This window comes from Helianthus annuus, chromosome 11 (genome assembly GCF_002127325.2).
Source record: "Helianthus annuus cultivar XRQ/B chromosome 11, HanXRQr2.0-SUNRISE, whole genome shotgun sequence".
Lineage (NCBI taxonomy): Eukaryota > Viridiplantae > Streptophyta > Magnoliopsida > Asterales > Asteraceae > Helianthus > Helianthus annuus.
This window is the reverse complement of record NC_035443.2, coordinates 185723718-185738240: the sequence shown is the minus strand read 5'-3', so window position 1 is coordinate 185738240 and position 14523 is coordinate 185723718. Positions and strand designations below refer to the sequence as shown.

Here is a 14523-nt window from a genome sequence, read left to right as displayed (position 1 = left end):
TAAACAACTCCCAACATGTTTGGAGGCGACAATATGTAAGAAATGTAATCTTTTCTTTCATAATTTGTTATGAATCACCTAATCTTAATATATCTTATCTTGATTAATTTTTACTTTTACTTTTGTCAATCAGTGGGGTAATGAAAACCAAGAAGAGAGCAATGCACAACAAAAAGTCAAAGTTGGAGTTCCACGGAGTTTAGAAGTTTTTTCATTTCATGTTTGAACTTTTGGTTGCAATTTCGTTTCTATAGGAGTTTAAGTTTTTTTTTCATTTTGTGTTGAACTTTTGGTGGCAACTTCGTTTCTGTAGGATGTCTTTTCATTTTGTGTTAAGTGAGAATTGACTATTGTCATTTGGTATCAAAGTATTATGTTTTCTTTGTTTATTTGAATCCATTGACTGTGTTTTTTTGTTATAGAAATATAAAAAGCTACCTATATTATTATTATTATTGTTGTTGTTATTATTATTATTATTATTATTATTATTATTATTATTATTAATAGCTTAGAAAGTTTTGTTAACTCTATCTAATGACGCGGTTGTTTCTATTTAATGACGTGGATTCTTAATCGCGCTATAAGATAGCATCATTTTTTGACTCCATATTTAAAGTGGCTTTGGACGCATCTGTTTCTACTTAATGACGCAGTTGTTTCTATTTAATGGCGCGGTTTCTTAACCGTGCTAAAAGATAGCCTTATTTTTTGACTCCCTATTTGTTGGGGCGGTCCATAAACCATGTCAAAAAACGATTTTAAATGCCCCAATAAACCATTTATGTACTAGTGATAAGCTTAGAGGCAAAGTGCATGTGATGGGATTCTAAGTGTTAAGAATTACCTTATGTACGTGTGTCTTGAAGAATTGTACTTCAGAGTGTACGGGTGCCTTTTAAAAAAAAAACTGACCCGACCCGAAACCCGTTCTAACCCGGACCCGTTCTGATCCGGACCCGTTTCGACCCAAACAAAACAACCCTTTTTTATAATTGACCCGTTTTGACCTATACCCGTTTTGACCCATGACCCGATCCAACCCGACCCGACCCGTTTGCCAGGTCTAATATGTATATATATATTTTAACTGTTTATTTTTTTGAAACTTAGAAGGTTTAGTTGATTATATAGTTGTTTTTAGATGTATATAACATGTAAATATATACATAACTTTATTGACGATGTTGTTACCGGTTTTTCTCTTTGCCTTTATTTTTAGTCTATAATATTGGTAATAACTATTTCTATCTACTTTTATTTTAGATGAGGCACGACACGAGAGAGGCTACGGATAATGAAATAGATGTTTTGTTGATGACGTTGATGCCGAAGTTTTTTAAAGAGTTAGGTATCTGGTTAGATTAGCTTATGTAGTTTATTTATACAATTTAACGTAGTTTGTTATGCATTCAACAAATGTTTGTAATTTGACGGATTTATTTCCGAATCGGATGTCTATGGGTTTATTTCCGATTTGAATGTGTCTTGTTTTGGTTTGATTTGAAAATGTTCCATTGTTAAGTTTCATGTATTTCTGGAAAACCTATTTTATTGTAAATGTTTTTTTTTGCTTATAAGACGGTGTTAAATAATATTTGTTTTAATTAAGATTTGAAATGTTTTTATATTAAAAGACGGTGTTCATCAAGTTTAAGCCGGTGTTCAAATTGAACACCGTCTAATAAGACTTCATTTTAAACTGGTGTGCTTTAAGACGGTGTTGAAAACACCGTCTTAAAACCCATATCACCCCGTCTAAAGATCTGTTTTGTAGTAGTGTTTGCATGTTTATTTTGATTATTCTTGCAGGTTGCACACATAATACTTGTGAGTCAATACATTTACAGCTACGTTGTGGGTAAGTGGATATTCCTCTACCATTTAACAAAGAAATATTATAGATCAATGTCCACTGGACACACAAACTTTAAAAAGCCAAAGTTAAAGTTATCCGTACGCAAGGTTTGTTAATAGTTTTTTATTCATGGAAGGTATTATTTGAATAAAGAGATTAAGAGGTGTCCAACAAATTAGTGAAATTTTTTACTCGACTATTTTGGGGGCAAGGTAACCCAACTTAAATAGCCTGTTACCCAACCCGCCTATGTTGCCCCTACCAATTATTCATGATTATTTGCCAATATTTATAAACACATTATCTTTCTACCCACCTCCATTTAAAAAGATTTAATATATATTTTTACATGATTTTTTGCTTGCAGATTGTTGGTGGTAATTTGGTATATCCGCACACAAAAGTGATGGTAAACAGGTGCTTGGTTTTGGAGTTGTCTCGTGGTTGATTGCAACCTTTTTGATACATATTCTCTTGCTTAGGCTACTAATGTGGTCGAAGATTATTTTCCTTTACGAATTAACAATTCAATCCGAAAACGAAAAAGGGCCACACACCAACACACCAGGCGAAAATTATTTCAAAAATCAATTAATGCCACAAATAATTTAAGCGGGAAGTTTGACAAAATGTACAAAAGGTACTGCGTATGCCAATGATTTGGCATTTTAATTAACAAATTGCTATGATCGATGGACTTGGATATACATGACTATACGTTGACTCAAAAAGTCAAAGCATATTACTGGATCAGATATGGTTCTTGTGTTTTGATGGCAGGAATTCAGAGTACCACAACAAAAGCAACAAAGAAGTCAAAAGCAAAGTCTAGATGTCAATGAAAGCACTATTGTTACGAGGGAAACATACCTTTGTTGGGGAGGCGTCAACCACAATGAGGCAAACAATTTCAAAGGTAATGGGATCTTTAGTTTTCCTCTTTTTGAAATTTTCTTATTATATATTTATCAAAATAATATATGTTCTATTTTATACAGCAATGGTACAGGATATGGGCATGGTTATTTATTTACCATATCAGGAAAAGCTACATATGAAATATTACCTGCTTTAAAGTTCAACCTGTGTGGCCACTTTGCTCAACTCCATCTTGCAATGGACTTTCAATGGAAAATTTATATTTGTGGTATTGCAAGTTCTTTGACGATCAAAGTGATTAAACAGTTAAACTAATGATATGCATAAAGTTTTTTTACAAATCTTTTTTTTTTCTTTTACTATATTAATTATATATTTGATATTTTCATTCAGTACAATATATTATTGCCCTTTTTGCAACTTATGTGGGCTTGGAAAGGGTCTCGGAATTCCTTATTTCATTGTAAGACGTGTAACTATTGTTTGGGTATAAAGTTATTGGATCATAAGTAAAGGGTGAAATATTTTATTTCTATGATTTTGTATGTTTTAATTATGTATTAATCATTGATAATTATATAAATAACTTGGTTCAACCCGTGTCGGTCTGTTGGGTGATAACCTAATATTTTAATAGCTTTTTTTGTGTTTCATACTTGCTATCTTTTCAATTGTTATATTAATCATTAAATTTTTAATCCAAAGTAAATTATAAAACGAATCATAACCGGTCAATAAGTTTTTGAGTTTGCCTATAACTTCACAATCCGTGATTAAGTTTTAAAAAATATTCATTTATTAATACAAAGTAAGTTATAAACATAAACACACATCATAAGCAGTCAATAAGTATATACAACTTTTATTACACGTTCACATCCCGTTCGGTACTAACCGGTACCGATACTTCTGAAAGTACCGGTACTAAAAACGAGAAAAATTGGTACCGGTATTGGTACCGGTACCGTATATACCGGTTCGATACCATACCAATATTTACTGGTGTTTTACCCGTAAATACCGTACCCAACACCAAATACTCATCTCTAATTAACACAACTAGCAATGGGTGATAGTTTTGTTTCTTAAAAATATAAATTAGTGGATGTTATATTACACATATTTTAGTTTTACATTTTTTTTATTTTTTTTATTTACACTCACTATTTAGCTTCCTATTTTTTATCTTTCAAATATGTGAACATATGGTTCAAACAAAGTATAGCTTGCAGTCATTCAAAAATTGTAACAAGTTAACAATATGGGTTTGCAAAACCCTAAGTACATTTTGGGTCATTCAAATATGTTATACATTGATTAAAAGGCTTTTGCAAACCCAAAATTGTAACAAGTTGACAATTTGTTGACCACAAATCACATTTGTCAAGTGATAGCCTATACGACAATATACGTCACTACGTTGGACAAACACTTAGATGTAGCTGATTGTGTTATTGTTATTTTTTGCTTATCATTACCAAAACTAAAAAAAAAATTCTCATTGTTTTTCTTGGTTGTACACGAATCCAAGGTATCTTTATTTTGCTTAGAAAACTATCATGTATTAAGAACCTTAGAATAATTTTTATATGTACACGAATCAGTTGAGAAATTCATGATTGGGAGCTACATTTTTCAGTTTAATGTATTTAATATCTACATAAGTAACGGAACGTTTCTTTTATTTCAAGGTTCATGTTTACATGTATTTTTTTTCAAAAAATAAAAAAAAAACATATCATTTCTAACACACATATTCATAAAAAGATCTAAGGGTGTGTTGATGACTATTGAACCCGTATATTATTATTGTTTTTTATTGTAATTTAAATTTTCCTACCCGGGTATCTACCCGGGGAATAACCTAGTCTTTATATAAAAGTTTGATCAAACTAGGTTCTTTTAAGTCATAGAGAATTGTTGATTTGTACTTTGAACTGTTGGGTTAATCGGTTTATTCACAGGTCACACGGATCATAGGTCAGCAGGTTAGCGGGTTACGAATGACGTGTCAATGGGTACAAGTCAAATTGGCACTTTATTGTGGAAGACATGAAGTTTAATTAAATTGTTATTAGGAACATATCGTGGGTCATATTCCTATTTTGTGGGAGTTACTTTGACTTGATGTTCTTTACTCACGTTGCATGGTCTTTTGTTATTTAAAGTGTTAGTTTATTAATAGTATCTATACTATTTCAAGATTTTACATCTATACTATAATAAAAGAAACCAATGAGGGGACACATGTTGTTTATTGGAGCCATCTATTTTTTAGTTTTATTGTCTTTATCTCCTACTTAATTATAGATAATTAATATTAATTAAAATATAATTATAAAACTAAATTTAATATAAATTTAAACAATTCGTATAGAAGATAAAATAATCTTTTGAAATATTATTAGATTTCAAATTATTTATCTTGAAATTAACAAAAGATGCACACTAAATATAAATTATTATAATGTAAAGTGTTAAATGTCATTTTAGTCCCTGTGTTTTGGGCCATTTTATCAATTTAGTCTAAAGGTTTTATAATACACGGTGTTTATAAAGATATAACAAGATATAATTTTTTATTGATTGGTATATAAAATTACATGTGCTCAACCTATACAATACATGAGTTTTTTTAAAAATGTAACTTCTTTTATTATTTAACTAGGTTAAAACCCCATGTATTACACGGGTTGTATAAGTGTAAATTTATATAATAAATAATAAAAATGATCTATCTTTAAAAAACCCCGTGTATTGAACGTATTGAACAAAATATAATGTGATCTATCTTCATGCTTGTTTGTTTATTTTGATAGATAAAACACTCGTCTCAATTTTGTATTCAAGAGAGTTTATGGTACAAAAAGGTGGAGATCGATCCTCACATTTTTATGTATTTCATCATTTTTTATGAATTATACCGTAAGAAATAAATTCTCTTTGAATAGAGTATAGAATTGTTATGTTTTTATAAATGATGTTATTTCTAAATGTTGATGCAATGTGCGATGAATGATGGGTGTAAACCAATTATAATATCACGTTTAACATTACAAAGGTGAAACTAATTTGTCTAAATTTTACATTTGAAAGAATTGTGCGACTATAACGGTGAGTCCAAACCATTATAGTGATGCATTTAAAAACACTTATAGTTTGATAAAAGCATATGCCCTGGACCTAGAATTATTTAATTCTAGCGAAAGAAAAAACAATAATGCAATCTAATCCAATCTAATCTAATCTAATCTAATTCTAATTCTAATAAAGAATTCCAGATAATGTCACGTGGCGCTCTCTCTAAAAATTTAATAATATTATTATTAATAATGATATATTAGATTATTATTATTATTATTGTTATATCAAACTTATATTGTTAATATATAATCTTTATCTTTTATTATTGTTAATGATAAGCCGTAAAAAGTTTTTTAGTATTGTTTACTTTTTATTATTGTTGTGATTATTATTAACATTATTATTATTTATTATTTTATCTTTTATATAGTAAATGAAAATCTTTTATAAAAAAAGGTGTATCCTCATCTAAATTTTTAAGTCGTAAAAAGTTTTTTAGTATTGTTTACTTTTATTATTATTGTTATTATTCTTCTTCTTCTTCTTCTTCTTCTTATTATTATTATTTTATCTTTTATATAGTAAATGAAAATCTTTTATAAAAAAGGTGTATCCCATCTATTTTTTTTAAATTATTTATAGAAAAACAAATATTTATTTCTATCTAATTTTTAGTTTAAAATTATTATTGTTATTTAACATAGATAAATAGGAAAGTAAGGTGAGAAAGCATGTGGAAGTGACACGTGTCAAAAAAGATTTTTGTTTATTAGTATAGGAAGATATATAAAATTAAATTTACTCAACCCGCACAATACACTGGGTTCTTAAAAATATAACTTTTTTATTATTTAATATATAAAATTACATTTATTCAACCCATGTAATAAACATGATTTTTAAAGATATGTTGTTTTATTATTTGGTATATAAAATTACATTTATTCAACCCGTGTAATAAACGAGGTTTTAAAGATATAATTTTTTATTATGTGGTATATAAAATTATATTTATTCAACCCGTGTATTACACGGGGTTCTAACCTAGTATTCTTATAATCTGATATGGTGATTTTACTTCCCCAATTTTTACATTTAACCAACTAAATGTCCTGGTCCATTACATTAATAACTTAGCAGGTCAACTGAAGTTAACGGTAAAAATAAACTAGAAGTCAAATGTTTGTGGTTAGTGGTCAAGTTTATGGGAGTTATTGGGTCAAAGTTTGATATGAATATGGTAAAGGGAGGAGCATGTTAATTAGTTATCTGAAAGTAAAATATGGACAAGGGATGAAGCACCCGATAATGGCAGTTAATATAGAATATATCTAGTTAATATAGAATATATCTGGAATTTTGATGGTCTGGATTTGGTCAAAGCTTCTAAAAGGTGAGCCTCAGTCAACTAGAAGTCAATGCAGTCAAAAGTCAACAATACTTGAAGCATGATGGTCAACTTTATTTGCAAAAATTGGTTTTAACTTTATTTGAATTTAAATTACAAGTACCATATATTTCTCATTCTTTTTGCAAGAATTGTCTTCGATCTCAGATGGTTTTGAAAACAGTGGTTTCACTTTACGCTATGCATCTGGTAAGCTCTGTTGGAGATAATAGATAACATTTTTTAGTAAAAGTCTGTTGGAAAGCAACTCAAGTTTTTCCAGTTAATAGACAACAGTAGTTTGCTATCAACATAATGGAATTATTGTTGAATAAACCTATTGACCATTAGTGTATATCTCTTTTATAAGTCTGTAATAATTATTTTTTTTACTCTCTGTCAATATGGGCTATGCATGGTTTCTAAGAAACGAACCGTGTTTGCACACGGGTCTTACCGCTAGTACTATATAATTAAAGAAACCAATAAAGGGACACTTGTCATTATTCTAGACCATTCTTAATTGTAGATAATTATTATTTAATTTAAATTATTAAATATTAATTGAATTAATATAAAATCTTATTAACTCTAAATCATTGGGATAAACTTAAATATTATTTATAAGAAAAGAAACAGAAACTCTATAGAAATAAATGATAGTGACAACACTTTTGATCAAATATATTTTTATGAATTTTATGGTGTTGGTTTTGTTGAAAAAAAGAAACAAATAAAGAGGATCATTTTTACAAATCATTGTTATCCAACAAGGAAGCTAAAAAATTGATGTGTCTAAAGTGTGATGATCAAGTTATGAATTTATAAAAAAATGGAATATTGGATTTTAATAATTTCAATTATTCGTTGTTGGCTGCCAACAGTCTCAACTTTAAAAATAACCACTGACATTCCTAACTTTTAACATATTGGCCTTCAATAGACCCTGACTAACGGAACCCTAACGCCGCCAGTCTCCGGTTGCCGGAAAAATGTTTTTTGGCTGTTTTCATCTTAAATATTAATTAAATTAATATAAATCTTATCAACTCTAAATCATTGGAATAAACTTAAATTCAAATAGTAAAGTCTTATCTAAGCTAAAACTTCAAATCGTAAAGTCTTAATTAGAAAACATTGTTTCTACTTGAAGTGAAGACACGTGTCGTTTCAGGCAGGTTGTTTTTTTTGGGCACCACCTGTTCAACACCGTGTCTACTTTATCCATTCTTTAATTTCATTGTCCCAGTGCATGCAGTCATCTGCGTCTTCTTATGTTTTGCCGTTTTCTATCAGATTCTTATTTTTTCCTTGGATGTTTTCTTCCGATTGGGTGTTTTAGGGTTTCATCTGCGGTTGTTCTTGGAAAATTGGGGGTTTTTAGAATTGTTGTTTCATGGTGTCAGAATTGATGGTTATGTTAGATATTTTAGTGTAATCGGGGATTGACTTGGTGATCAAAGCGAATGATAATACACATCAAGCAAGTTAGGAGGTGCGGTTCCAATCGATAATCGATTGGCCAAAGAAAATAGACGGAAACCAGATTAGAATTATAGAAGGATAATCAGACTAATTTCATTCATAAAAAGAAATGGACATACATAAACTGGTTAAATAGAAATCACAATGTTAACCATCTAACCCACTACTCAAACTAACAACCCACTACTCAACTAATCTAAACTATATTATAATGTATGAGTGAGGGGCATTTTAAGATACCCAAAAAATAAGAACTTTTCCCCCTCTTTATTTATAGAAAGACCCCTAAAATGAGGGTAATTTGGTCTTTTAAACATTATTTATGTTTTAGCCCCTAAAATTATTACACTTAAATCCCTAAGGTATTAACAAAATTATAGATAATTAGTTACAATTCACCCCTCCATAACAAACTTATAATTTTTTTACGTATTCTTGACATATCTTATAAACTATACTGTTTAAAAAAATTCCAAAGATAGCATGACGACCTACACATTTTTGTCGATGTTTCGGTAGTTGTCTTGTTCAATATCAACGCACGGATTAAAAGGTATAAGTCGATAATGCGTTATGTACAAGTAATTAATACTTGTGATCTAATGTGCCTAATCTACAAAGATGGACTCCAAAGATGGGCTCCATCTATGCAAACAAAAACAAAAGAAATTAAAAGTACCGTAACATAAAATGAAGATATTATGTGTCACATTTTATTTTATTAAAACTGCCTAATATCTATACTTAAATATATCTTATAAAAAAAACTTAAAACTAACCACAACAAACTTCCTAAATAAAGGAGTCACAAATCTAAAATTAATCCCTAATGCAAGTCTATAGTTGATACTATAAATATAGCATGACACTCATATAATTATTGCTAAACAAAGTTAAAAAAAAATGGATCTAGTTCTGAATTCAATTGTTTCGAAAGGTCAGTTTTGTTATATCACAGCAGTGAATATTTTTTTCTTTTATTTACTTTTATGTGAATGTTAACTTTTTGATTTTTCAGATTCAGAGTTGCATGATGAACATGCCAATTTAAACAACACATTTGTCGAACAAGCTTCTAAGGTATTGATTTTGCTGGTTTTTAAGTATTATTTTGTAACACCCCAAAAATGTTAGTAGGATAATAAATACAAATAAATAAAGAATGCAACTTGGTTAATGAAACATGACTAAATGGTAGCTAGTTAATTGGTAAAGCCTAAATTAAAACACTTTCTCAAAGTAGGAGGGACTAAAGTGTAATTAATAAACAAAAAGGGGTTTTAATTAGTAAATGAAGAAACACCTATGTCTGGTGTTTGGGTCGATCGAACAAGGAGCAGGAAAGAGGGTGAAAAACCCTAAACTCAAGAAATCAAGAAATTGAAGCTTAAATCACAAGAAAATTCGATGCATGAGCCCCTTTTTGCGAAAATCTAACCCTAATTAGTGAAGTGGTAAGTTTAATTTTCTGAAATTGTGACTTGTTGAGTGCGGGGTTAAACCCAATCTCGATTCCTTGTATCAATTGTAAGAAATCTGAGTTAAGATTGCTTTTTTTTTTTAACAAGAATCATGCTTGATTTTAGGTTGTATGAAAAGTGTAGTGAAAACCCACTTTGTAAAGATTATGTTACTAATAGGAAGTTCATAAGGATTATGATCATGTGTTAGTTGATATATGAATTTGTTTGTGATGCTTGAATGCTAGATAAACTGATTTTAGGATGGAAATTATGTGAATTCAAAGGAAGGTGATTCTTGTGTTGTGATGAACTAGTAGGAACATGCTTAATAGACTTGTACCTTGTACCTTAAATATGATGCCTACCAAGTGTTCGATGAAATGCCTAAAAGATGAATGTATATGAAAATAGTAGAATTAATTGATAAACTAAGTGAAAGAATGAATGTTCTAATGTAGGCATAAAAGAAGAAGGTACAAGCACTAAGAAAACGGAAGGAGCACAAGATCGAGGTATGTTTCGTTGCATACAAATCCTTGTTATATTTTCTATTTATATAATTTGATGTAGAACTATCCTTGTATAACAAATGCGACAAGTAGCAAGTAAGCGACAAACCCCTTGTGGATTTGGGTATGCTAACGAAAGTGGTGTTAAGCTATATATCTTGACCGATTGAAATTAAATCGTGTCAAGTAAAGATGAACGCTATCCGTTCTAGCGGGTAGTTTTGAATGCCATAATGAATGTGAAAGTTATAATCCGTTATGCGGATAGAACGAAGGGTAATGTGTATGCTTGACTCTCAACGAGAGTGTTTATGCTAACCCAATTAAACGGGTCAAATGTGTATGCTTGACTCTCAACGAGAGTGTTTATGCTAACCCAATTAAACGGGTCGAATGTGTATGCTTGACTCTCAATGAGAGTGTCTATGCCTAACCCAATTATTTGGGTAGTCGAATGCGTAAAAGTAAGAATGTTTTTGTAAGGATAAAGCTTAAACGAAAGAATTATGATTTAACTAAGGTGATAACTAACCTTTTAAAATGTTGATTGTTAATGTAGGTAAAACTCCGCTATAGGCGATTTGGGGATATGGAGCGAGCACGTGATCAAGCCTTTTTATACCAAGCGCTTCCGCTAGTTTATATACATACTTTGGGTCCATGTTTTGTTACTTTGTTTAATCTTGTTAGAAGTCTTACACTTGAAAACTTGTTGTTTTGTTGGGTAGTTTAAAGCTAGTAGGGTCGTAGGTGAATATGGTCAATTATGTCAAAAACAGGGGACATGTCCGTTTTACAAACGGGTCATGCCCAAATTTTGTAAAAATTTTTATTATGTGTCAAGTTGATATTTTGATGTCCGAAAAATTATTCTTTTGTAAGTAATCCAACATTAACGCAAAGCGGGCCTAACAAGTTGGTATCAGAGCCATGGTTTGAGGGATTCGGCAAAAGTCTTAGTGCTCGAACTCAAACCAATGGCTCGTGCAAATGTGCTCGCTCCAAGATCGCCAAGGAGGTAAAATTTTAAACATTTGTTTAATATGAACATGTATAGTGCGCTACGGTTTAAGAATTGAGATTTATTATGTTAAGAAGTGTTAAGATGGGTTAAATGAGAAATCCCGGGACCCGGGAAGCTGAAAACGGACCCGGAAAACAGTCGGAACAGCCAAAAACCAAGCTGCAGCGTTTTGCAAAACCAAGGGCCGTCGCCGACGGGTACCCTCTCGTCGCCGACGCCACCCCATTGCCCGACGCCTTAACCGTCTGCCGACGGGGTAAATTGGCCGACGGCCATTTGCAAAGCCCGTCGCCGACGGGTTGGTGAGCCGTCGCCGACGGCTTATCTGATCCAGCCCACGATTCTCTTTAATTTTTATATTTTTATTTAACAGGACTTCCCGGGAGCCGGATTCACAATTTTGTCGGGTCAATATGGGGCAAAATAAGCATGTAAGGAATAAATAGATAATGATGATGGTATAAAACCATTAAACGTTGAACGAAATGTGTGTGAAGATATGAGACGAACGACGAATGTATGAAATAAAACTCAAAATGTAAGAACGAGTATAAGTGACACGGATTGATGAATAATGATATGCTAAAGCCTATGATCCGTAATAAGTGTAAACATGATTTTGTGTAGATGGCTGATGCAAGAAATGTTAATGATGATAATGATGATAACAATGATGTGGCTAGACAAGAAGCATTCGAGAACAAAGTTACGGAAGTAGCGGAATGGGTTATGCAAGCCAATCTTCCACGGTTGGCCCAAGAAGTAGAAAGCCGAGTTCTGGGGGTTGTGGATGCTATGATGACCAGTAGGTTCGAAGAATTGAAAGAATTAATCGAAGGATCCAAGGGTAGAGGTAAGGAACGAAGGTGCACTTATAAGGATTTTATGGCATGCCATCCGACGACGTATGACGGTAAAATCGACCCAGTTGAATGTCAAAGATGGGTCTCGAATATAGAGGCGGTGTTTATACGAAGTCGGTGCGATAAGGAGGACCAAGTGATGTTCGCTACCGGTTTATTAACCCATCAGGCGAAAGATTGGTGGGATGCGCACAGCAAGGAAGTAGGCGAAGATAGACTGCAAGTTATGACATGGCAAGAGTTCAAGGGGCCCTTCATGAGGTATCATTGCCCTCAGTCGGCTATCGACAAGATTCAGGAGGATTTCTTATGCCTCCGGCAGAAAAACGAATCAGTTAATGAAATATCAAACACTTTTATGGATAAGATGAAGTTCTGTGGGGATTTGGTAACAACCGAAAGAATGAAGATAAATCGTTTCTATGGCGTGTTAAAGGCAGAAATTAGAGAGTTCATCACTCCCTCAAAATATGAAACCCTCGAGGAGCTCATTAATTTAGCACGGGATAGAGTGATCGAGATTAAAAGGCAAGAAGAGCGCGGTGAAAAAAGACCGAGTGAAAAGGGTGCAAGTTTTAGTCCATCTAAAAAGGGGAAGTTTCAGGACCAAGGAAGAAAGGGTAAGTCGAAAGGTGGGATTACACCATGCAAGACTTGTGGGAAGCTCCATACCGGAGAGTGTTTGTTAGGCAAAAAGGGGTGCTTCAAATGCGGTAAGGAGGGGCATTCGTCTTATAAATGCCCGAACAACCCAAAGACTTGTTTCAACTGTTTCGAAAGGGGGCATATCAAGTCAGAATGCCCAAAGCTTCAACAAGAGTCAAAGAAAGAGGATAAGAAGCAAGAGGGTTCTAGGGCGAAAGGGAGAATGTTTCAAATCACATATGAGGAAGCCAAATCCCAGCCAAATGTGGTCTCAGGTATCTTTCTAATAAATTCCATACCGGTTTATGTTTTGTTTGACACCGGAGCCACTATGTCGTTTATCTCTAGTGAAATCGTTCGACATCCTTCCTTTAAGATTGAACGAATGTCAATGCCCTCAGAAGTAGAAATAGCAGATAGTAAAAATTATTTGTTGCACGAAATATGTAAGGATTGTAAATTAACCATTGAGGATGAGGAGTTTGCTATTGATCTCATACCTATGATCTTGGGGGAATTTAAAGTAATAGTGGGTATGGATTGGATGTCTCAAAACCACGCGGAGATAAATTGTGAAACCAAAACTATACTTCTCCAAACTCGAAGTGGAAGACGATTAAATGTACAAGGCGAAAGAAAGATGGAAGCGAAGTTATGTACTCTCGTTCAAGCTATCAAGTATGTGCTCAATGGGAGTAGAGCATATTTAGCTTACGTGGTAAATACTCAACAAGGCTCCCCGAAGCTTGAAGATGTCGAAATTGTGAACGAATTTCCGGAGGAATTGCCGGGACTCCCTCCCGAGCGAGAAGTAGAATTTAGTATCGAATTGAATCCGGGTGCGAAACCGATTGCGAAGACTCCCTACAGGTTAGCTCCCTCGGAGATGCGGGAATTAATGACACAACTACAAGACCTTCTAGACAAGGGCTTCACACGCCCAAGTGTGTCGCCTTAGGGAGCACCTGTCTTATTTGTCAAAAAGAAAGACGGGTCAATGCGCATGTGTATCGACTATAGGGAACTAAATAAGTTGACCATAAAGAACCGCTACCCTTTACCTAGAATTGACGACCTCTTCGATCAGTTACAAGGGGCGAGCTGGTTCTCCAAGATAGACCTACGTTCAGGATACCATCAAGTTAGAGTACGGGGAGAAGATATCCCCAAGACAGCATTCCGAACCCGATATGGGCATTATGAATTCCTAGTCATGTCTTTTGGATTAACGAATGCGCCGGCTGCTTTTATGGATCTTATGAACCGAGTGTGCCGACCCATGTTGGATAAATCCGTAATTGTGTTTATAGATGATATTTTAGTCTA

General features: G+C 32.7%; 1 protein-coding gene and 1 long non-coding RNA gene across 2 annotated transcripts; both read left to right on the top strand.

The window, feature by feature from the left end:
• The first annotated feature begins 1782 nt into the window (after positions 1-1782).
• Positions 1783-3222, top strand: LOC110887484. The gene is made up of 3 exons (XR_002563349.2): positions 1783-1861; positions 2639-2774; positions 2857-3222. It is a non-coding gene; the product is annotated as an uncharacterized LOC110887484 (long non-coding RNA).
• A 9094-nt stretch (positions 3223-12316) lies between these two features.
• LOC110888984 lies at positions 12317-14155 on the top strand. Its single transcript, XM_022136476.1, has one exon. It carries the CDS (start codon positions 12317-12319, stop codon positions 14153-14155), a length of 1839 nt encoding a protein of 612 aa, XP_021992168.1.
• The last annotated feature ends 368 nt before the right edge of the window (positions 14156-14523 follow it).